A 19,035-nucleotide genomic window follows, 5' to 3' on the forward strand; every position below is an offset into this window, starting at 1 on the left:
GTGTCTTAATCCTATTGAACTACCCGTTTGATCCTTTTTTTAACCCATAACCCAACTATCTGCCCCATAACCCAATACCCACCCAATTTCCTCTAAAAGGAATTCTTATTAAAACACCCAAATTAACACACCAATTAATAATTTAATACTTAAAACACATATAAATAAATCACAGTTAAAAGAATTTCTTGTTTTGACTCTCGAGTGATATTATTAGTAAATAAGAGGAGCTGCATATATAGTAAAATCAAGCAAGTCCATGCTCCAACTTTTCCATCTCGTCCATGAAAACAGGCATGGCTTCTTGTTGCAGACAAACCAAAACTTTGAAACCATCTTTCTTACCTTAAGTGGCAGAAGAATAAGGCAAGAAAAAACAAGGTTCAACACTCCCAACCAAGTGACGGAGGAAAGACAGTCACAGGGCCACCCCATCCAAAATCAACCGTCTCGTGGCCTACATGCCTCCAATCTGTAAATGCACTCACTCTATTCCTTGATGTGATCCCTTCATCATAATGCAGCTCCTGGAAATCAATGAACGAACGAACATAGTCATATGTGATGATGTCCTTGCTCTTCTTTATCACGTCTACTGCTTTCTAGATAAGTTCATTGATGAGGTCCTTTGCGAGGAGCTGAACGTATATTGGCACACACCCATTGCCCCAGTAACCTGCTGGCAATAGTGGCTTCACTCTTCTTCTGATATTGGTTACATAGGCATACTTCACTGTCTCATCATCTGAGATTTTAGAAGTGTGGTGGATTAATTTTGGTGTGTTAATTTGAGTGTTTTAATTAGGATTCCTTTTAGAGTAAATTGGGTGTGTATTGGGTTATGAGGCGGATAGTTTGGTTATGGGTTAAAAAAAAGGGTCAAACGGGTAGTTCAATAGGATTAAGACACATGTAAGAAATTAGGGGTCCGTTAGTGAGAGGGGTATATGTGTACCTATAATTGGACGACAAGGACTTATGTGGACGCAAAGTATAACGGAGGGCATATACGTACCATTTATTAAAGTTCGGGGGTAAATCCGTCCCTTTTCCCTTAAATGTTTGAACTTCTTTGAATATGTGTTCATCCGAAATGTATTTGAATACCTAATGATATGTATAACTAATTTAAAATACAAAAAATGTTGGTATTGATTTATTATGAATACAACTCTTTGGCATTCTAGTTCAAGTACAAAAATAAAGGCAGTTGTGTAGTATATACCAAAATATAAATACAAATTAGTTGTAGATCGAAATGATATTGAAAAATACAGTTGCGATGAATACATATATAATACATAGAATAAGTTTATTCAAAATAAATTGTATTTATATTTCAATATCCAATTTTGTTATATTATTATTTCACTTTAAATTTGCAGAAAGTATTTTCTAGCTTAGTTTTTATTTCAAATATCATGTTGTATTTCAATATATAAAATACAAACTACTGTTTCCAAAAAAAAAATGAAATTCTTAAGAACAAAGAAAAAAACGCTAGAAAGAAAAATGGCAACATATGCTCTTTCAAAAACGTAACTGATGTTAAATTTTAAATTTTTTTTACCTTTTTTGAAATTTTTTGTTCCATGATTTTCTCTATTCAGTTATTAATTATTTGTATTCTTTCAAATTAATCAAAATAAAATAAATACATGACTCAATCCTTAACAAACTAAAATATTGACATTTTAAATAAATAGTGAAACTATAACTAAGGAGTCCCATTAAAAATTAAAATATTATTGTTTTAAAATTTTTCCCTTTCTTCTTATTTTAAAAGAGTTCAACCCAACTTTAAAAAATGGAAGGTAAAAATTTGACTCCTAATGACAGCACTTCCACACAAAATGGGAAGGGGACTATAATTTTAATTTTTAGCGCCATGTTATGTGCCGGTGAGGGTAAAAATCATTGGGATTTGAAAATTGCAGGCCTTTTATACCGAGAGAAAGATAGAGAGAGGTAAGCAGAAGCAGCATGTGCATAATCACTATTTTCTTCCTTTTTCTCACAGCAACAACAAGAGCTGATGGGTCTTCCAAATGCAAAGCTTGGTTGGTTCAGTCTATTCCCACTGATATGCCCAAACTTGCTCCTGTTGCCGGAGTACTTTCCACCGGTAACTTTACTCACCCAATTTTATTTTATATGATTGTGGTGTGGTGTGGTGTCCGTACCAGATTTCGAGCAGTTGGAAGCATTGAGATTTGAATGTGAGACCTCCGAGCGCCGTCCCTTGGATGCCAAATTAATTTATGTGTTTTCTTAGTTAATTCTTCATAGTTTTTTTTTCTTTTTAAAAGCAGAAAGAAGCCATCAGTAACCAAGGTTCATCCCTAATTTATGTGCAGATATTTGAAAATGGCAACTTTTTGCAAAATCTTCTTCTGTTTTTTATGTTTAGAATAAAGGGAAATGAATTTTTAATCTGATATTGGATGTTCATTGTTTAAGATTGAATCATACTGGAATGTGAGTTTTGATAGTAGCAGACTATAGGTAAATGATGCCAAATGAAAAGAAAGAAAATAAAAGGAGGGGGTGGGGGGCAGCTTGCATTGGGCAATGACTAGTCAGGTTAGAAGCAAAATGCGGAGTGTCCATGTCTTAATATCTGTATAGTGGTGATCTTTTGAGAGAATGGCTTCATATATTCATTTTTGTTCGACTGTGGCAAAGTGAGCAGTCATCTTTTGTTGGAATCTGCTAGCAATGTCACAGTTAACTTCCATTTATGTGTTGCTGGAAAGTCTTAATCTTGAGTTTTCGTTGACCTCCAGGACGTCATAGTTAGTCGAGACCTTGTATACTGAGAGAATTTCTGTTCATAGTTCATTGACTCAAAGCCTCTAATTAGAGCTCAGAAAGACAGATATATGCTTTTATGCTTTCTTCTTCTTTTACTTGAGTTTGATGCACTTGAGCTGAGGGTCTTTCAGAAACAACCTCTCTACCTCCACAAGACAGTGATAAGGTCTACACACACCCTAACCCTCCCTAGAACCCACTTAGTGGGATTTCACTGGGCATGCTGTTGTTGTAAAGTCAGATATATGCTTGTTAATTGTGTTGATTTTTCTTTGTAATTTTGTATCCTAATTTTGCTTTGATGATTACTTCAGCGGATGTTCTTCAGTGGCTGGCTGGAAACTCTTCAAAGAGTTTGGACATAATTGCACAATATTGGCAATTAGTACCACGTCCCACTGATCCTCGTTCAGGGGATTATGGATATTCAAAAGAGGAGTTACAGAGATTTGGTGCTAACGAAGGGTTGAAAGTCTACAAAGCATTAGAAAATGCTGCAAATCGCAAACTTCCAATTAGGTAAGTCTGTAGGTATAGCTTAAGCCTAAACAACAAGGTCATTTGTTATCAAATATCTGCTTCTTGCTGCTATACATTAAACATAAATCATTAATATTACTTTCATAAACATGAAAAAAGGATTTTATGCTGCATCCTTTTTGCTCTAAATCTGGCTCCCCCGAAAAAAGAGATGCAAAACAAAACGAGAAAAAGAACCAAAAAGAGGTGAAATACTCACAAGATGACAAAAGAGTCATTTTTTAAAATAACGGAAGGATTGCAAAAGTGTTCCCATCACTTTCATTTAAATAATCCATTATTAAACTTTGGTTAAACTGATATGCTCATATGCAGTGCTATTTAAATTCAATTGGTGCTTTAGAATGCTGAGTAACTTTCATGTTGAGTGAAGATTAGGTCTTTGGTTGTAAAACACCAATATAAACTCAAGACTTTTTTATCTACTACCTTGCCCTGAGTTACAACTTGCTGTAAGTGCTGGATCGTAAAGATTACATAAATGGCTATCAGATATCTAAGTTTTTCCATTTCGGGCTTGGGCACAGGTTACCTGGATCAACTTGTATGTCTTCATGAATGAATAAAGTTCTAATTCTGTCAATCAGAGTAATTGGCTGGTCTCTTTTCGTGTTTTCCTTTACGAGTCAAGTAGGGAAAGAGATGAAAGACATTATATCCTAGCAAAAATAGGGTTGCAAGAGCCCCCAAGGCCTAGCTCAAGTGGCAAAAGGTGGAGGATTTGTGACTTAGGTCGCAGGTTCAAGCCCCACACCATGCAAAGCAAAGCCTGGTATTTAAGTGGAGAAGGGTAGAGGGGCGGGCCCATTATCCACCGAGTTTAGAAGGCTGTGATTGGTCCAAAGGGCGGGTCACAGACGGATTTCTCGGTTATCAAAAAAAAAATAAAAAATAGGGTTGCAAGAGCATCTCTTTACCCTTTTACACATCACAAGCTGCATCTTACCACTAGAACACCCTGGGCATTGGTCTAGTGGTAAGATGCAGTTTGCGATGTGTGGTTAGGCGCACGTCACAAGTTTGAACCAATCTGCAAACAAAGATGGGTGTTTAAGTAGGAAAGGGTAGAGGAGTGGGTCTATTATCCACCGAGTTTTGAATGGTGCGCTAACTGGCCCTCGGGATTTCTCGGTTATAAAAAAAGTCAAAATTGTATAGGGGAAGGCTGAAAATGAAACATCAGCTGTAGATTTTTTTCTAAGGAAGCTCTTATTTGGCTTTACGTAGATGTCAAGATTATTCTAGCTTTCAATATTCGTAGTTGACCTAAAAATAGAAATATTTATGTTCTTTATATGCTTTAACTTCTTTTATGCATGCTTCAGCCACCAAAGGAACACATGAGGTGTTTGCTTGGCTTGTATGTGCATATGGTGATTTCTCCAGTTCCCTTGGAACTAATCATAGTTCAGACTTTTACAGCATTCTGGAGTTTCTCCCGATTACACGGAAGAACCATCCAACTTAGCTTCAGGGAGGCCAAATGTAAAGAATGTTACATTGCTTCTTAGCGACTGGTGGGGATCAGGTGTAGTTCATGCTAAAGTTTGGATCTCAGACAGTAGAGATGTTTATATTGGGTCTGCAAACAATGACTGGAAATCTCTTACTCAGGTATAACTTTGGTCCAAATTAATAAGCATAATTTTCACCCAGTGCTACTGACCTTTTTGCATATTTGCGAACAGCAAAAGAAAGAGTTTTTGATTCTGCAACATTTTATCTTCCCTTCCTAAGTGGACAGCATATGCCATAACTGAATTCCAGTACATTGCGTTCATATTTATTGTTTTGCTTCTTGGTTTATGAAACTATCCTGGTTCTCCATTTTATTCAGGTGAAAGAAGTGGGAATATATCTCACTGGTTGCTCAGAAATAGCAGAAAAGGTTGAAATCTACTATAACAATCTTTGGAAACTTTCCCACCTTAATGTTTCAGCTTACACAAGATCAGTTTGGGATCAGCAATGGCAGATTAATCGCAAGGTTCCATGTTGGTCCCATTTTACAAATCCTAAAGAAAGGTGCAGGTATGTGAAAATAAAGATGCAGACACTCTTCCAAGTAACTGGCTGTTTCCTTATTTCTCCACATCTTGCAGCAGCTTTATAAGAGTGGGGAATTATTTTATATTTTCTTGCACATAATAATTGCATAAAGAAGCAACAAAGGAGAATGAAAAAATAGAAGTCATATTGGTGTGCAAAGGTCTATGCTTTGGGGTATTCCTACTTCTACAGGTTGAAAAATCGATGCCTTTATGCAATGAAAGTACAGATAACCAAACCAAATTCTGAAGTCTGCAAAAATTTGTTTGGGGAGCTGCTAAATACCTTGTTATAGTTTTGCCCATACCTCTCTGCTGAAACCCCTCCTTGCTGATGTATTCAGAAGAGAGATAGGATTGCACTCGAAACATCAGGTGTTCGAGTTTGCAAAATAAGCTCAGGATTGACTTTAACGTGATCAAATTTCCTTACTAAGAAAATGAATTGGTAGGAAACTTCCTGCCCCAGGCCTTACTGTTATTAATAGGCCATTATGTTGTGTCTCGACAGATCACCACTTCCCAAATACGTGGAAATTGCTCATGTCTCTGGCTACCCTGTATTGTCAGACCCAAACATGTCACACATTTCCATAGAAACACCTGGAGTCAATGATTCATCTTCCGATCCTCAACCCAACTATCTTTCATTTGCTCCTCCAGAGGTATGTGGTCACTACAACCTTTTACTAGCAACTATCTTCGTTTTCATCTGTTCTCATATGACATTTATCTCTTGGGGTTTTGTTTTTCATTTTTCCTTTTCATATTTTTTTCTTTTCCTATGTACACTCTGGGAAGTCAGTGAGTATATACATCCCATCATGTTTATATAACCCTTTAATCATGTAGCGAACTGTCCAGAAATGACTGATCCAAATTCTTGAGCAAATTAGATTTTCTTGGAATGCCTGCAAATGTGGATACACTAATTTCATTAGACTGAAGCAGAAGTTAAATACTACCCTTTTTTTTTATCTAGATCTCATATAAATAGTTTTTTTTACTCTTTCATGGACACTGTTAAATAAAATCTATAATCTCCACTTAATCTAGATATCCTCAAGTCAACTGCTAAATGTGCCTTAACTGCTAAAAAGAATTAATCATTACAATCATGTCCTTTGTAAATATTATACTTAGGCAGTCCCATATTGCAGCTCTTGTTTGGTCAGTACCAAACAGATGAACAGGCTTGGGTGGACACCATTAAATCAGTAGGAAAAGGAGGAACAGTCAGAATTAACACCATGGATTGGCTTGGTCAGTCAGGATACACAAAAGAAACAGTTTATTGGCCATCACTTTCTTCAGCTATTTCAGAGGTAACTTGTGCTTCTATCTTTTGCATGTTATTCTATATCCAGCCTATAGACATATTATTCTTTTATGTGACTCGCTTTCCTTTTAAGTTTGTTCCAAAAAGAATGACACTTCTAAATTTAGGAACATTAACTTTACAACTTCTCATTTTACCCTTACTGAGAATCTTTTACAACCACACAATGGTATGACATGTTTAAGGCCACAGGTTTCAAAGATTATATAGCCATACAAATGCTATGCATGTTTTAGACCTCAAGTTTCAAAAGTCCTCATTTATTTCTTAAACTCTATGACGATTCAAGCTATGCCACATATATTCAAACATAGGGAGTATCTGTTTTGACCTCTGATTGAAGTTCTCATACTGTTTGCTTAGTGTATTTGACAGCATGGTTCCTCTGTAGTTTTAAAATGGATTTAGGTGAAACTTTAGAATTAGGTATTTCTTGATACCTGATTAGTACTAGTGCCGATACAGCTCAAATGAATGATGCACTTTTTCCCTTGAAACCTAAAAGCAATATCCACTGAGAAGTTACTCCTCTAATGTGTGCTGTTTGAATCTAATAAAACAGAGCATCCTCTTTTACTGATGAACTATATGTTCTCCTAATATGATGAGGCTCTGCTCATTTAGTTTAAACTGAATCTGATGCCAAAACTATCCTGTTGCCTACTTGAAATTTCTCAAAATGATGTATTCTTTGGTAGAAGAGAAAAAATATATTGTTCTAAGTACAGACCTAGGTATTTAACCTAGGCCCTTGACGATCACTCCGTCTATCAACCAACTCAAACTTGAGGAGCCAGGATAACTGGAATTGGTAGTTGTGCTTGAGTTTGCCGGTTTGTTGAAGAACACTTGACAAACTATACATTGGTAAGCTGAATACAAAAAGAATTCTGTCAAAAGAGTAAGAAGTAAATGCCTCCACTCAATTCTTAGGAAAAGACGGATCCTACTACTAGGCAAGGGGGTGTACACCAACTTATTTGGCTAATCCAGTTCTTTGCATTCTGCCGTTTCCAGCTTTGTCATGAATTGTTGCTTGGATGCTGTTAGGCGGCAGTCATGGTAGCTGTTTCATCATTATGAAAATTCTTGGTAGAATTTCTCCAGGATTGTTTCTGCTTATTAATTATTCTTTTTCCTTTTTGTACTGCATAAATCTGCTAGTTTGTTCATAATTTCTCCTTACCTATTTTGGTTTACAAAATACTTATGGTGCAATATCAGGTTAAAGTATGGTAGTAAATATATTATTGCCAAGTTTGCAATCAAATATTATGATAAACCATGTAAAAACTCATTTTGTGGAAGCTGATCTCAATTTTCTCATGTTTCTTAGTGAATGTTGCTTGTCATAGTATGGTCTTCTTCTTCTTCTTTTTATTTGATTGTTAAAAAAGGTAGTGGTAATTGGTATGCATAGTATGGTCTTTTTTATATGCTTTTGACTTCTGAGAATACTTAAGTTCTTGTTTATGCTCAAGGAGTGTTTAACGAATAAAAGGAGCGGTAATGTGCAAAAGACAAATTACTTCAACATGAGTCTCTTAAAAAAGAATAGTTTAGAAAGGAGCTGCGGAAAAGTATACATAGGAATTGTTAAAACTGCAGCTTACTCAACTAGATAGTTTATGTTCCTTTGTTGCAACATAGTGGAAGGATATGGGAGAAACTGGGTATGAGCTGGAGATTAGCTAGCTTTCTTGCTTTATATACTACTGTCCATTAAATGGTTTCAATAGTAAAAAGCATCCTGTAGCCCCATTTCAGTCTACAACAATGGTAAAGGTTAATATATAGACCATTATTTTTTATTTTTGAAAAGAATAATATACCATTATTGAGGCCCCCAAAACTTTGGTCAAGTGGTAAGAGCACAACACGTGATATGCTGGTTAGGCATACTGCATACACCATAGGTTCAAACCCTGCCGCAGATAAATTTATGACTTTATTGGAAGTTTTCTAACTACTGACCAAAGTTCAAAATTTATAGTAGGTTGCCTAAAAGGAATTAATTTTAAACATTTAAATACAACCCTCTTTTGGTGTTTCTTGTCGCACTTTAAAAGATTTATTTGTAATTGTTGCATTGATTACCCATTGCATGCATGTTTTCGTAGAATTATAATTGTTTTAACGGATCTATAAAATTTACATGTGAAACTACTATATATAAAAGATGACGTCAAATATACGCAATACCAATTCCCTGATCTAGAATAATCACTATATCTCAGGATAGCATGTGTTTATCCTTGATTAGAGCAACCTTGAGATCTTTTCATAGATTCAAGCTTTACCCTCATCCCGCGTGTGAAATTAGGTGTACTTTAATTTTTTTCTATTATTTCCTAATGCAGGTTGTCTTCTCCAAGGGCGCAAAGGTTCAAATACTGGTCGCAAAGTGGGCTCATTTTATAAACAATACAGATCAGTATCTGAAGTCCCTGCTTTACTCCAACACCCTATGCTCTTCTTCAAAGTACAACCACTGTTCTGGTAAAGTTGAGATCAAGTATTACATTGTTCCAGGATACAATTCAACTGGACCTGCAGCACTTAATGGTGCTGCCACTGGGAATATGTATCCTGGCTATACGCGGGTTAATCATGGTAAATATGCAGTTAGTGATGTGCGTGCACACATAAGCACCAGCAACCTGGTGTGGGACTACTTTTATACCACAGCAGGTGTTAGCTTTGGGACATACCAACCAGCCATTGTTTCACAACTTCAAGAAATCTTCAATGCTGACTGGACTTCGCCATATGCAGTGCCAGTCGAACCTTTGGATGAAGGTCATGCTTGTTCAAGCCGATGAAAAAGGAAAAAACAAGATTGCCCCACTGTTCTTCTCAGAACCCAAAAGACATAAGAGAATGATTAAAGGTCTTAAAGCTTTTACTTCTCTTTTTCTTGGTAGAATTCTGCTACTTTTAGAGTTTAGGTCCTTATCATTCATTTCAGTGGACATTTCTTGCACAATGCCTTTGACAATTCGTTCATCAAATAAATTTGGTTATGTAATGCAGTACGCAACTTACCAGATTTGTCTTCCATCAAAAATCAAATTTTAATCTAAAAAATGCAACCAAAATGAGATGTCACGTGTGGAATTACTAGTAAGTATGTTGAAATATGCAATCACTTTATGTCCCATGTGCTTCAGGAAATAAAATAAAATTCTATGGTTCATTGAGCCATCTCATCCCAATAGCACAAGTTTAAAGCTCAATATGAAATCTTATTTCTTGCCAGACCCGTTCAGATATGGGAAAACTCTAGAGATTTGCTTCGAAATAAGATCCTCGTGTTGACCCTTATTAGGTTTTCCTTCACGGGAATTAACAAAACAATTTTCTACTCCAACCAAAAAAGGTTATGTTTTATTCTGCTATACTAGCAATAAGATTTTCCATAAAAATACTGTTAGGTGCAACCTGAGACAAGTCAATAGGCAAGATGACGCTATTTACAAAATGTAATCAAGTATAATGATTCTCATTCTATAACTAGTTTTGCCATAAAGTTGCTCCCTTTTTGCCTTTTGCTCAAAGGCCAGGAGGTTTGAGAAGTGAAGGAACACAGCTGAATATGCCATCCAAATCCACAGGAACATTGATAGCTCGAGTAACAATTTCCGGCATCTCTGCTTTTCCCTTCCATGTGTTGAACCATGGCCCTCCCCCAACTTCTAGACCTGCCATATTGCTTGTAACATCCAAAATAACCTACAAACATCAATAGTATCAATTAACTAAAAGAAGCAATTGATGCAATGCAGTATAAAACAGGGAGTACTGTAAATTCCGGTGTTAGTAATATAAGGCAGCTTTGTATGATACAGAGTTATATATGGAGATCAGGTTTTCTTATTCCTAAAATCAAATGACACCTAAAAAGTCCTCCGAGTTCAAATTCCAAGTGTGACATTCTTGCATCACCTTATGAGTACATGTATCTCCACTTTAACGTCCAGAAATGATAAGTACGCCCCAAAAATAAATATTTACCTCTCCTTTACTCCCATTACTCTTCCGTTCCCACAACTGCAGTCTTAGCTCACCGAAACAAGTGTCTCTACACGCAGGAGCGAGTCCCATCTCTTCTGTAGGAGCCCGCAATGTGGTTCCAGGATCTTCTGTTGTTGCTTCTAGTAATACCTGTTCAAATTGGATATCCAAATTAGATAGCTAATGAATCAATCACAAATGCGACTAAATCAGCTTCCAGCTAATCAACAAAATTCAGGGTTTTTGGGAATTGATTAGGGCATTAATTTCCATCTGGTAAAGGCTATCCAATAAGCTAAGCTTGGCTTCAGCATTAATGCAAGACATTGACGAAGGAGTTATATTCTCGAAATGCAAACTTACCATATGTGTCTCATTCTCCGCAGATATATGCCATTTACCCCAGGGAGTGATTTCCCAACTAACACTAGCATTCCATGGAACAAATTCATAGAAGATACCTCCATAGTGAATTCCTATCTGCAAGATTTGTTAAGCATAAGGATTAATAAAGCTAGTAAAATAACACAGTAAAGTAGAAGCTTCAATATACAGTACAAAAACACTCTCTTTCGTCATTTGAATGCATGAGCGCTCAAATCAAGTTCAACAAAACTGGTAACCAACGAAGAAAGAAGGGGGGAAAAGTAGATTCTAGAAAATTAAGCTAGAGATAAGTACCAGAGCAACACTTTCAAAAGTCTCATTCAATCCCGGAAGTCGCCTTAATCCACCACCAGCAGTCAAAGCAACATCTCCAATTGCACCTTCAAATACACTGCACTGGACCTGTAATTGAAAAGATCGGGTGCAAATTGAGAAAGGAAAATAATGACTTCTTGTATTTTTGCCATTAAACGTGTCATATATGACCAGTTTGACAAACTACTGATTGTTTTCTTTTCTTCCTTTCACCAGCATATTTGTCTGTTATGCGCACCGACTTATTTTATTTTTTTTCCCTTCTGAAGTTTCTGGAGAATATAGGTAAGTCTCCACATTGGCTAATTGAATAGCAAATAGTTCATTTATTCTTCCATTCTTCAGAAGTTTGCCTCACAGAAATCTCATGGAGACTATAACCTGAACGGCAAATATCAGATCCCTAAACTAGTGATCCCAATTCCCAAAGGCAGGACAGCAGACAAGATATATATAATGGTCGACAATCCTAAGACAAAGTTGGATACATATAAGGAGCTGCAAATAATTGAAAATATTCTGCAAAGTGAGATGTCAAGGAGGCAGGAGGTACCCAAAACCACTTTCTTGGGAAGGAACCACCCCAGTTCTTTTCGGAGTAAGAAGGGGCATTTTGAAACTCAAACCGCTGACCATCCCACTCTATCCAGCCTGGCAGAAGAAATTGATGATTAGGTTCTCCTTTTTGTTCCTTTTTTATGATTTATCAAACACATAAAACATTGCACTCAACTTTTCAGCTGATGAATATCTGCAGTTTAGCTCAAATACTGAAGAACATGAAATGCAAATCTGATTTCTAAGGAATAGTACAACATACCAATCTTTTCTATTTTCTTTATTTTATACAGGCCAAGTACCAATCCTAAAGTTCTGCGACTCTCTTAGGGTCTAAGATGTTTTTCAAAAGAAAGTGTAATTTTCAGCCAGCTAGTAATGTTGTTCAACATGCATAGTTAAGAATCATCTCTTTCATCGCAAAATAAAAAGATATCACTATAACTAAGAAACACCTATTAGGCTTATCTATCACTGGAAATGGTCAAATGACCAATCAGATTACATAATAGCATATTATCACATGGTTGTCGAGATCACAATCCAGATCAAAAGATCATAAAGATCCAAGTTATGGTATTAAACCTGTTAACATGGTAAAATTGAAAAATTGGAAGACTTAAAGGAGGGTGTAAAGTGGTGTATAGAATCATATATTTCCAAACTGGGCGAAGAGATCAAACTAAAAGAGCTATTGAGTTTAGATTAATGAAGAGCTTCCAACTCATACAACAGAGAACTCCATGAATGAAATATGAGAAGAGAAAAGTGCTCGAAAAACCAAACCAAAACTGAAAAGCTGGGAAAAGAGTTAGATATTACCTGTTGAAAGTCCAGCTGCCATGCAAACTTGCCAATGTGGCTCAAATACTGGAAAAGCAGCAGGCCATCCTGCCGTGGACTTCTGCTTTGAGTTAACATCGCCCCATCCATAAATGGGCCGTGTGCTATACTCCCAGCTAGCAGTTTTCACAATTTCAGTATAATCTGTCCTGTCAAGTAAAGTTATGCCAATTGATCAACACCTATGTTTCTCACATGATAAACGTATAGGGGGGAAAATACAAATATAATTTTCTCTTCCCTAACTTTGAGCATAAAGTATCTGAGGCTCAATCAACCCTGATTACGAGATAAGAGGGACCAAATATTATTCATGAACTGGTTGACAGCATCACATATGGGAGAAGGGACCAGAGACTGTTCTTAAAGAATGGGTAAGGAGATCAGCAAGGTTCAGAAAACTTGTCAACGCTTAAAAAAGAGAAATTTGCTTGAAAAGAGAGACAATAGAAATTGTTTACAGTAACAACCCTAGCTAATACCATGGTAGCATACAATTGAAGAGAGGCAATAAAACCTTCCCCAAACACTTTATACCAAGTCAATTTCCCAACTCTATCCCGCAATCATGCACCAGAAGAGAAGAACCAAGAGGAGTGGGGACAGATATTATGCATTTTAATACCGTTTCTTTCTGCTTCTACCTGGAGATGAAGAAATCACATAAGAGACTCACTTTCAAGTTTTACTTCAACAGACAGTCATAACTTTTTCACCTTTCTGGTGTTTTTTTCCTAAAAAGAGAACTGATTGAGATGCAGCTATAAGATAAAACGATTGGTTCTCTAAAGGTGGGGTAAATTCCATTTCTTAAAGTTCACTGGTGACGACTGTAATGAGAATTCCATTCTGGTCCATTCAGATGTAAAACAAGATCCTTGCTTTGTGCTACAGTATTTGTTACAACCTTGATATGCTTGTGATTGAATGTTAAATACAGACCCTGGGATTGTTAAATCCAGCACCATATCCTTTCCCCCCTTCCTCGAACGAGGGTAACTAAAAGGAGAAAAAGTAAATCAAACTCATTACATCATGTTGACTTAAGTACCCTAGGATGGGAACCCATCATGGGACGAAGAAATACTAATACTCTAAGAACATCACAACAATTTGAAGCAAAAAACTGCTGCTGAACTTGATTTCTTCTACACTATGTTTCAAGTGAATATGCATTTTGGAAACAATACAAGAAGTTCTCAATGAAATAACTACCTCCCGTCATCTCGAATAGATCCTTGATGCCAAAGTGGGGTGACTTGAAAACCCTCTGTGACGCGGTGATTGAACTCCTGTATAAGCCATTAGAAAGACAAACAGTCAATCATAGGGCATACTGGGGATGTGAATGATAGAGTTGAGAAATACTTAATGTCCCATATTTGTTCTTATAGGAAATGTCACCAGTCATGAATAACCAAATGATTCTTCTAGATATTTCACCAATGATAGCTGAAGTTAATACTTCGTATGCCTTGGGAGTTTGGCGCATTGCTACTTGTTTGGGTAGTTTATTCTACAAGCTATGCTTGAAAAGAATGCCTCAAGTTTTTATTCATTTAGGGTGAGTTTGGTATGACGGAAAATGTTCTTTTTGGGAAATTAAGTGGGTTTCTTACTTATTTTCTAGTGTTCGGTAAGTAAGCAAGAAAATATTGTCCTAAGAGCATTTATATGTGATAGCAAAACACTATGGAAGTGGGATGCAATGGGAAGTAAGGGTTCAAGGGTGGGATAGTCAAATGGTTGGGGGGATTGGGTGGGTGAAGAGGAAAGTTAGAATTAAATAGTTGCTAAAAAGGGAAAGGGTAATTCTTTTTGGAATGGAGTAAAAGGAATGTAGGTCAAACAAATTGAAACCGAGGGAGTAGCTATTAGCACAACCATGTCAAGATCTTTAAGTTTTGTAGGGAAGAAATCTATAATAATAGTTTACTCAAATTAAATAGAACTGTAGAGGCTAGCTTCAAGTAACTCCTACAAACGCTTTGCCAATTATATAAAAGTGCAACATCATTGGTGTTTAGCTGAATAAATTACTCAATGGTTAATGCAATCATGTGATTATTTAAGTAAGCTCAGGTAAATGCAGTATCAATGTCCAAACTGTAATGTCATGAAAATGATCTCTAAAAATATATTACTTATGAAGAATAAAAGTTTAACAGAGGACAGACAATGAAAAGTACAGACCTGAGGGCGAACTTCCTTATTTGGGGGTTTAGCACTATTTTGGGCAACAAAGGTGTTACCAAGCATCAGTTCATGCCTACCTGATCATGAGATATTGGTATTTGTTAGTACACTAGGAAAAATTTTAAATGGACAGAATAAATTGCTACATACGGAGTGTTATCGCAAGCGAAAAATGCAAAAGGCTCTAAGGTCCTTTGGGGATTTAAGTGCAAAGCGCAAATAACGTTCGGCTTTAATGAAAAAAGGCGCAAATGGAAAAAGGCTACAAATATGTATGACCAGTCCAAGATTAATGATCGTATGCATGAAAAACAAACAATTGTGACACTGACACCTCAGGTGTTTACGGTTGTCCTTTTTCTGGTATAGAAGGCTTGCAAGCCTAAATTTGCGAGTTTTATTGAAATCATGTTCGTATTCGAGAACATCGGTTTTACATTAAAATTTTAAAATATATTTTTAGTTTCTTCTTAAGATGCCTCAAATATTTATGGAAGATTCTTTAGTTATGATATAATTGTGTATGTGTTTATTTTATAGGAGTTTTATTATTTATTAGTATTTTATCAGAGATAGTAAGTCTAGTTATGTCAAAAATTATTGCTATATGAGGTAAGCTTTATTCAAAATATTTTTTCATTAAATGTGATACATTCAAAAAGGTTATATGTATTTTACCACGAACCTATGCAATACCCGAATATCTACGGAATGAAATAAAATAGAGTAGAGGTTTTCACCTCCACTTCCACGTGGAAGTGGAGGGAAAGTACAAGAAGGATGTACACCTATTTATTACAAATGATGGAACATTTATTTTGCAGATCATTGATTTTGTAAAGCTAGTAAAGATCATGATCAATTGTGGTGGAAAAAATATCCTATATCTAGTTAAATTCTCACCGCCCACTTCTAGTTATATATATATATGAGAATTTCAGCCAACGCATCTTCTTCTTAAGATATAGTAGGAAAATGATTCTGCAACTATTTGCTCACGCTAAGGGAAGGAAAAAGTTCTTTTTGAAGTAGTATAGTATATCGAGAGGAGAAGAAAGAATAAATTGACTATCTACCTCAAGTTATTTGATCTCGATTCAAAGTATGTTAAGGCAAAGCTCTCTTTGGGGAGTGACATATACCAACAAGGAAATTGAAGAAAAAAATAAAAAATAAATAATAAATAAATATATATATATATATGATAAGAGTGAAATTGTTTAGTGTCACATTTTTATAACTGCACTCATTGGCAGTGAAAAGTATGCCTTAGAGCCTTGATTGAAGTTCCCATTAAGTGCGTCTTTGACAACACTGTTAACATACGTGGAAAAGATACTAGTCTAACACTGACAAGTCATGATTCTTGGTCGATATAAAAAAAAAACATGTATGCTATGTTGAAAAGTAATCCTCTTCTTAAAATGATTGACAAGAAGAGAATAAGTGAGAGCATTCATGAGTAAAGAAAGTCATTGGAGTTTGCATCATCATGGTCTTAGCAATACTCTGGAGGTGGTCACGAGGAGAAAACTCCTTATATGGCTGATTTAAATGACAAGGCTCTGAATAACTTTAGAGGCAATTCAAAAAGGAAAACAAAAACCTTCTCCTAAAAAGGATAGGAATAGCTTTCACTTAGAGAATCACAACTAAGCATGCAAAGAGCTCAATCATCTACTTCAATAGACGGGCTTTAATACGACTAACAAAGATAGACATTGCTAGATCAAAATAACAAGATTCAATAGAAAAGGAAAAAAACATACTTCCCCAGAAGTTTGAAGACTCTTCACTATATTGACAAATGTACTTGTCATCTGCACCAAGAATTTGAGCTCCCACACCAGTAAACCGAGGACCATATTGCAGCTCCTCAAAGCTGCTTAATTTCTTGGTAAATGAAGGACTCTCTACAGAATACATGAAGCAGAAACTCTGTCTGCACTCTGGAATTGATACCTTAAAGAACCAACCTTCAAAGAATTTCCTGGTACTTCCATCAAAATGATACCTAAGGTATCAAAATAAAGTAAGCTATCACAAATGGATTCCTTCGGCTTCTACATTGCATTCTAGATAACAAAAAGAAAATTCTAACTCCAAATCACTTCACCTCTCCAATTTTTCAACAGATACTGCATGGGGTGTGTTCGGTATGGAGGAAATGGAAAATGTTTTCCAATTTTTCTATGTTCAGTTGGTCAAAATATTTGGTAAATATTTTCTTTTAGAAAATATAGTTCCTTAAAAATGAGGAAAATTACTTTCTTAATGGCAGTAAGAAAAAACAAATTCTACCAGTGACATTCTACATTGATGTTTCCTCCCTATACTCCAACACATCTCATCTTCACCCCACCCCCGTAGACACCATCCCCACCTCTCATAATAATAAGTTCCTTAAAAATAAGGAAAATTACTTCCTTAATGGAAGTAGGAAAAATAAATTCTACAAGTGACATTCTACATTGATTGCTTCCTCCCTATACTCCAACACACCACATCTTCACCTTACCCCCTAGACACCACCCCCACCACCCAATCCCACCTCTCAGATTATTAGTCTTGATTATATACAAATGAAATGATATTTTTTGTAACATACAGAACACAAGAAAATAAGCAAGAAACCATTTATTTACCTAAAAGATAACAGTTCCTTGACATACCCATATTTTCAATTCTTCCCAACAACTTCCTCCCTCACTTTTCAATTAAAAACCAAGCACACAAATTCGACGGGTTCTTAAAAATCAAATCTTTTTCTGAGAAAATTACTGTTACATTTGAATTCCATTCAACTAAATCATCAATTAAAGGAAATGGATTAGAAGTTTTCTTACCCGCTATGAGGAGTTCGAAGAGGACGATTAGAAGGCGTAGAAGAGTAAAGCGGTTTCACAGGCTCCCTGTTTTCCTTCTTTGTGGTGTCAACAGATGAATCAGCTTTGACTACAAATGCATGTCTTGATTTTTGAGACTGCACCTTCAGGATAGTAGATGAATAATTATTCAAAAAAAGTTCCCCATTTGCAATTGAAGTTGCAAATTCGGTCCTAATCCTAGAAAATCCAACATTTTTCGAAATTGGAGAAATGGCGGAAACACTATAAAAGCTCTCCATGGTTGATTTTGGATCAAAGGTGGGATTTGTAGAGTTTTTGAGGTGAAATCAGAGCGGCAACTGTCTGCCTCTGCCACAGTATAATACTCCCCCTGTTATATACGCAAACAAAAATATTTTAACACATAATTTTAATTACACTCTTTTTCTAATATCATAACTATAATTTTATAACTAGTTTAATTTTGCAATATAAATTATAAACATTTAAGGACACATTCCTTTTCACTAAAGGAAAGTACAAAAATAGAAAAAAAATTAAATATCTATTTTGAACTTAGACTAATTTAATTAATTGAAATGAATAAAAATGTCATCCCTTTATAATTTGACTCAAAAATGTCCTTTCCGTAATATTTTGGTTTAAAAATGCCCTTAAACTATGTGAAATGAACAAAACTGCCGTTAATACTTTGGTCCAAAAAGGCCCTTATTGTTATTTAATGAGTCAAAATGCTCATTTTTCAAATAAATATATTATTATTTTCTTTTCAACACATTCTTTTTCTAATAATGTTTTTTTTAATTAGCAAATGTTTATCTTACTTCAATTCAGAAAAAAATAAAAAATGAAAATATTTCTTGTTTTTATTATCATTATTTTTTTATCGTTATATAAATATAAATTAATGATAGATATACTATGATCTTATATATGTGACATATATTATCTGTCGAAAAGATACATGAAGTTATTCTATTTTAATTGATAAAATGAGATTAAGAAGAAAAAAACAATTCCTACATTTTTATTTGTTAAAGTGATTTTAGAAGAAAGAAAACAAGAATAATGTTCTTTAATAATATTTTAACTAGGATGAAGATGTGTTTAAAAAGTAAAAATATATATATAT

General features: G+C 35.4%; 2 protein-coding genes and 1 pseudogene across 2 annotated transcripts; 1 reads left to right on the top strand and 2 right to left on the bottom strand.

Annotated features, from left to right (window-relative positions):
- Window positions 1–141: 141 nt before the first annotated feature.
- LOC107058513 (3'-N-debenzoyl-2'-deoxytaxol N-benzoyltransferase-like) lies at window positions 142–755 on the bottom strand (annotated as a pseudogene).
- A 1,139-nt stretch (window positions 756–1,894) lies between these two features.
- LOC102583511 (phospholipase D Z-like) lies at window positions 1,895–9,656 on the top strand. The gene is made up of 7 exons (XM_006365109.2): window positions 1,895–2,125; window positions 3,129–3,333; window positions 4,767–4,968; window positions 5,192–5,385; window positions 5,914–6,067; window positions 6,563–6,727; window positions 9,102–9,656. The coding sequence occupies exons 1-7, from the start codon at window positions 1,984–1,986 to the stop codon at window positions 9,561–9,563; spliced, it is 1,524 nt and encodes a 507-aa protein (XP_006365171.1). The 5' UTR covers window positions 1,895–1,983; the 3' UTR covers window positions 9,564–9,656.
- Window positions 9,657–10,131: 475 nt separating this feature from the next.
- On the bottom strand, window positions 10,132–18,243 carry SXD1 (tocopherol cyclase). Its single transcript, NM_001287998.1, is given in 10 exon segments — window positions 10,132–10,473; window positions 10,756–10,905; window positions 11,119–11,235; window positions 11,437–11,544; window positions 12,011–12,108; window positions 12,838–13,007; window positions 14,074–14,150; window positions 15,052–15,131; window positions 16,824–17,068; window positions 17,901–18,243. Coding segments are annotated over 10 exon segments (1,506 nt in total). The 5' UTR covers window positions 18,182–18,243; the 3' UTR covers window positions 10,132–10,293.
- Between the last annotated feature and the right edge of the window lie 792 nt (window positions 18,244–19,035).

The sequence above is a fragment of the Solanum tuberosum genome, unplaced genomic scaffold (genome assembly GCF_000226075.1).
Source record: "Solanum tuberosum cultivar DM 1-3 516 R44 unplaced genomic scaffold, SolTub_3.0 scf00514, whole genome shotgun sequence".
In the NCBI taxonomy this organism is placed as follows: domain Eukaryota; kingdom Viridiplantae; phylum Streptophyta; class Magnoliopsida; order Solanales; family Solanaceae; genus Solanum; species Solanum tuberosum.

Excerpts from the sequence above, each read along its gene's own strand:
- LOC102583511 (XM_006365109.2), top strand. The coding sequence starts at position 1,984 with ATGTGCATAATCACTATTTTCTTCCTTTTTCTCACAGCAACAACAAGA. Across the intron at positions 3,334-4,766 it reads AATCGCAAACTTCCAATTAG|ACTTTTACAGCATTCTGGAG; the intron begins GTAAGTCTGTAG and ends ATCATAGTTCAG. Across the intron at positions 6,068-6,562 it reads TTTCATTTGCTCCTCCAGAG|CTCTTGTTTGGTCAGTACCA; the intron begins GTATGTGGTCAC and ends CCCATATTGCAG.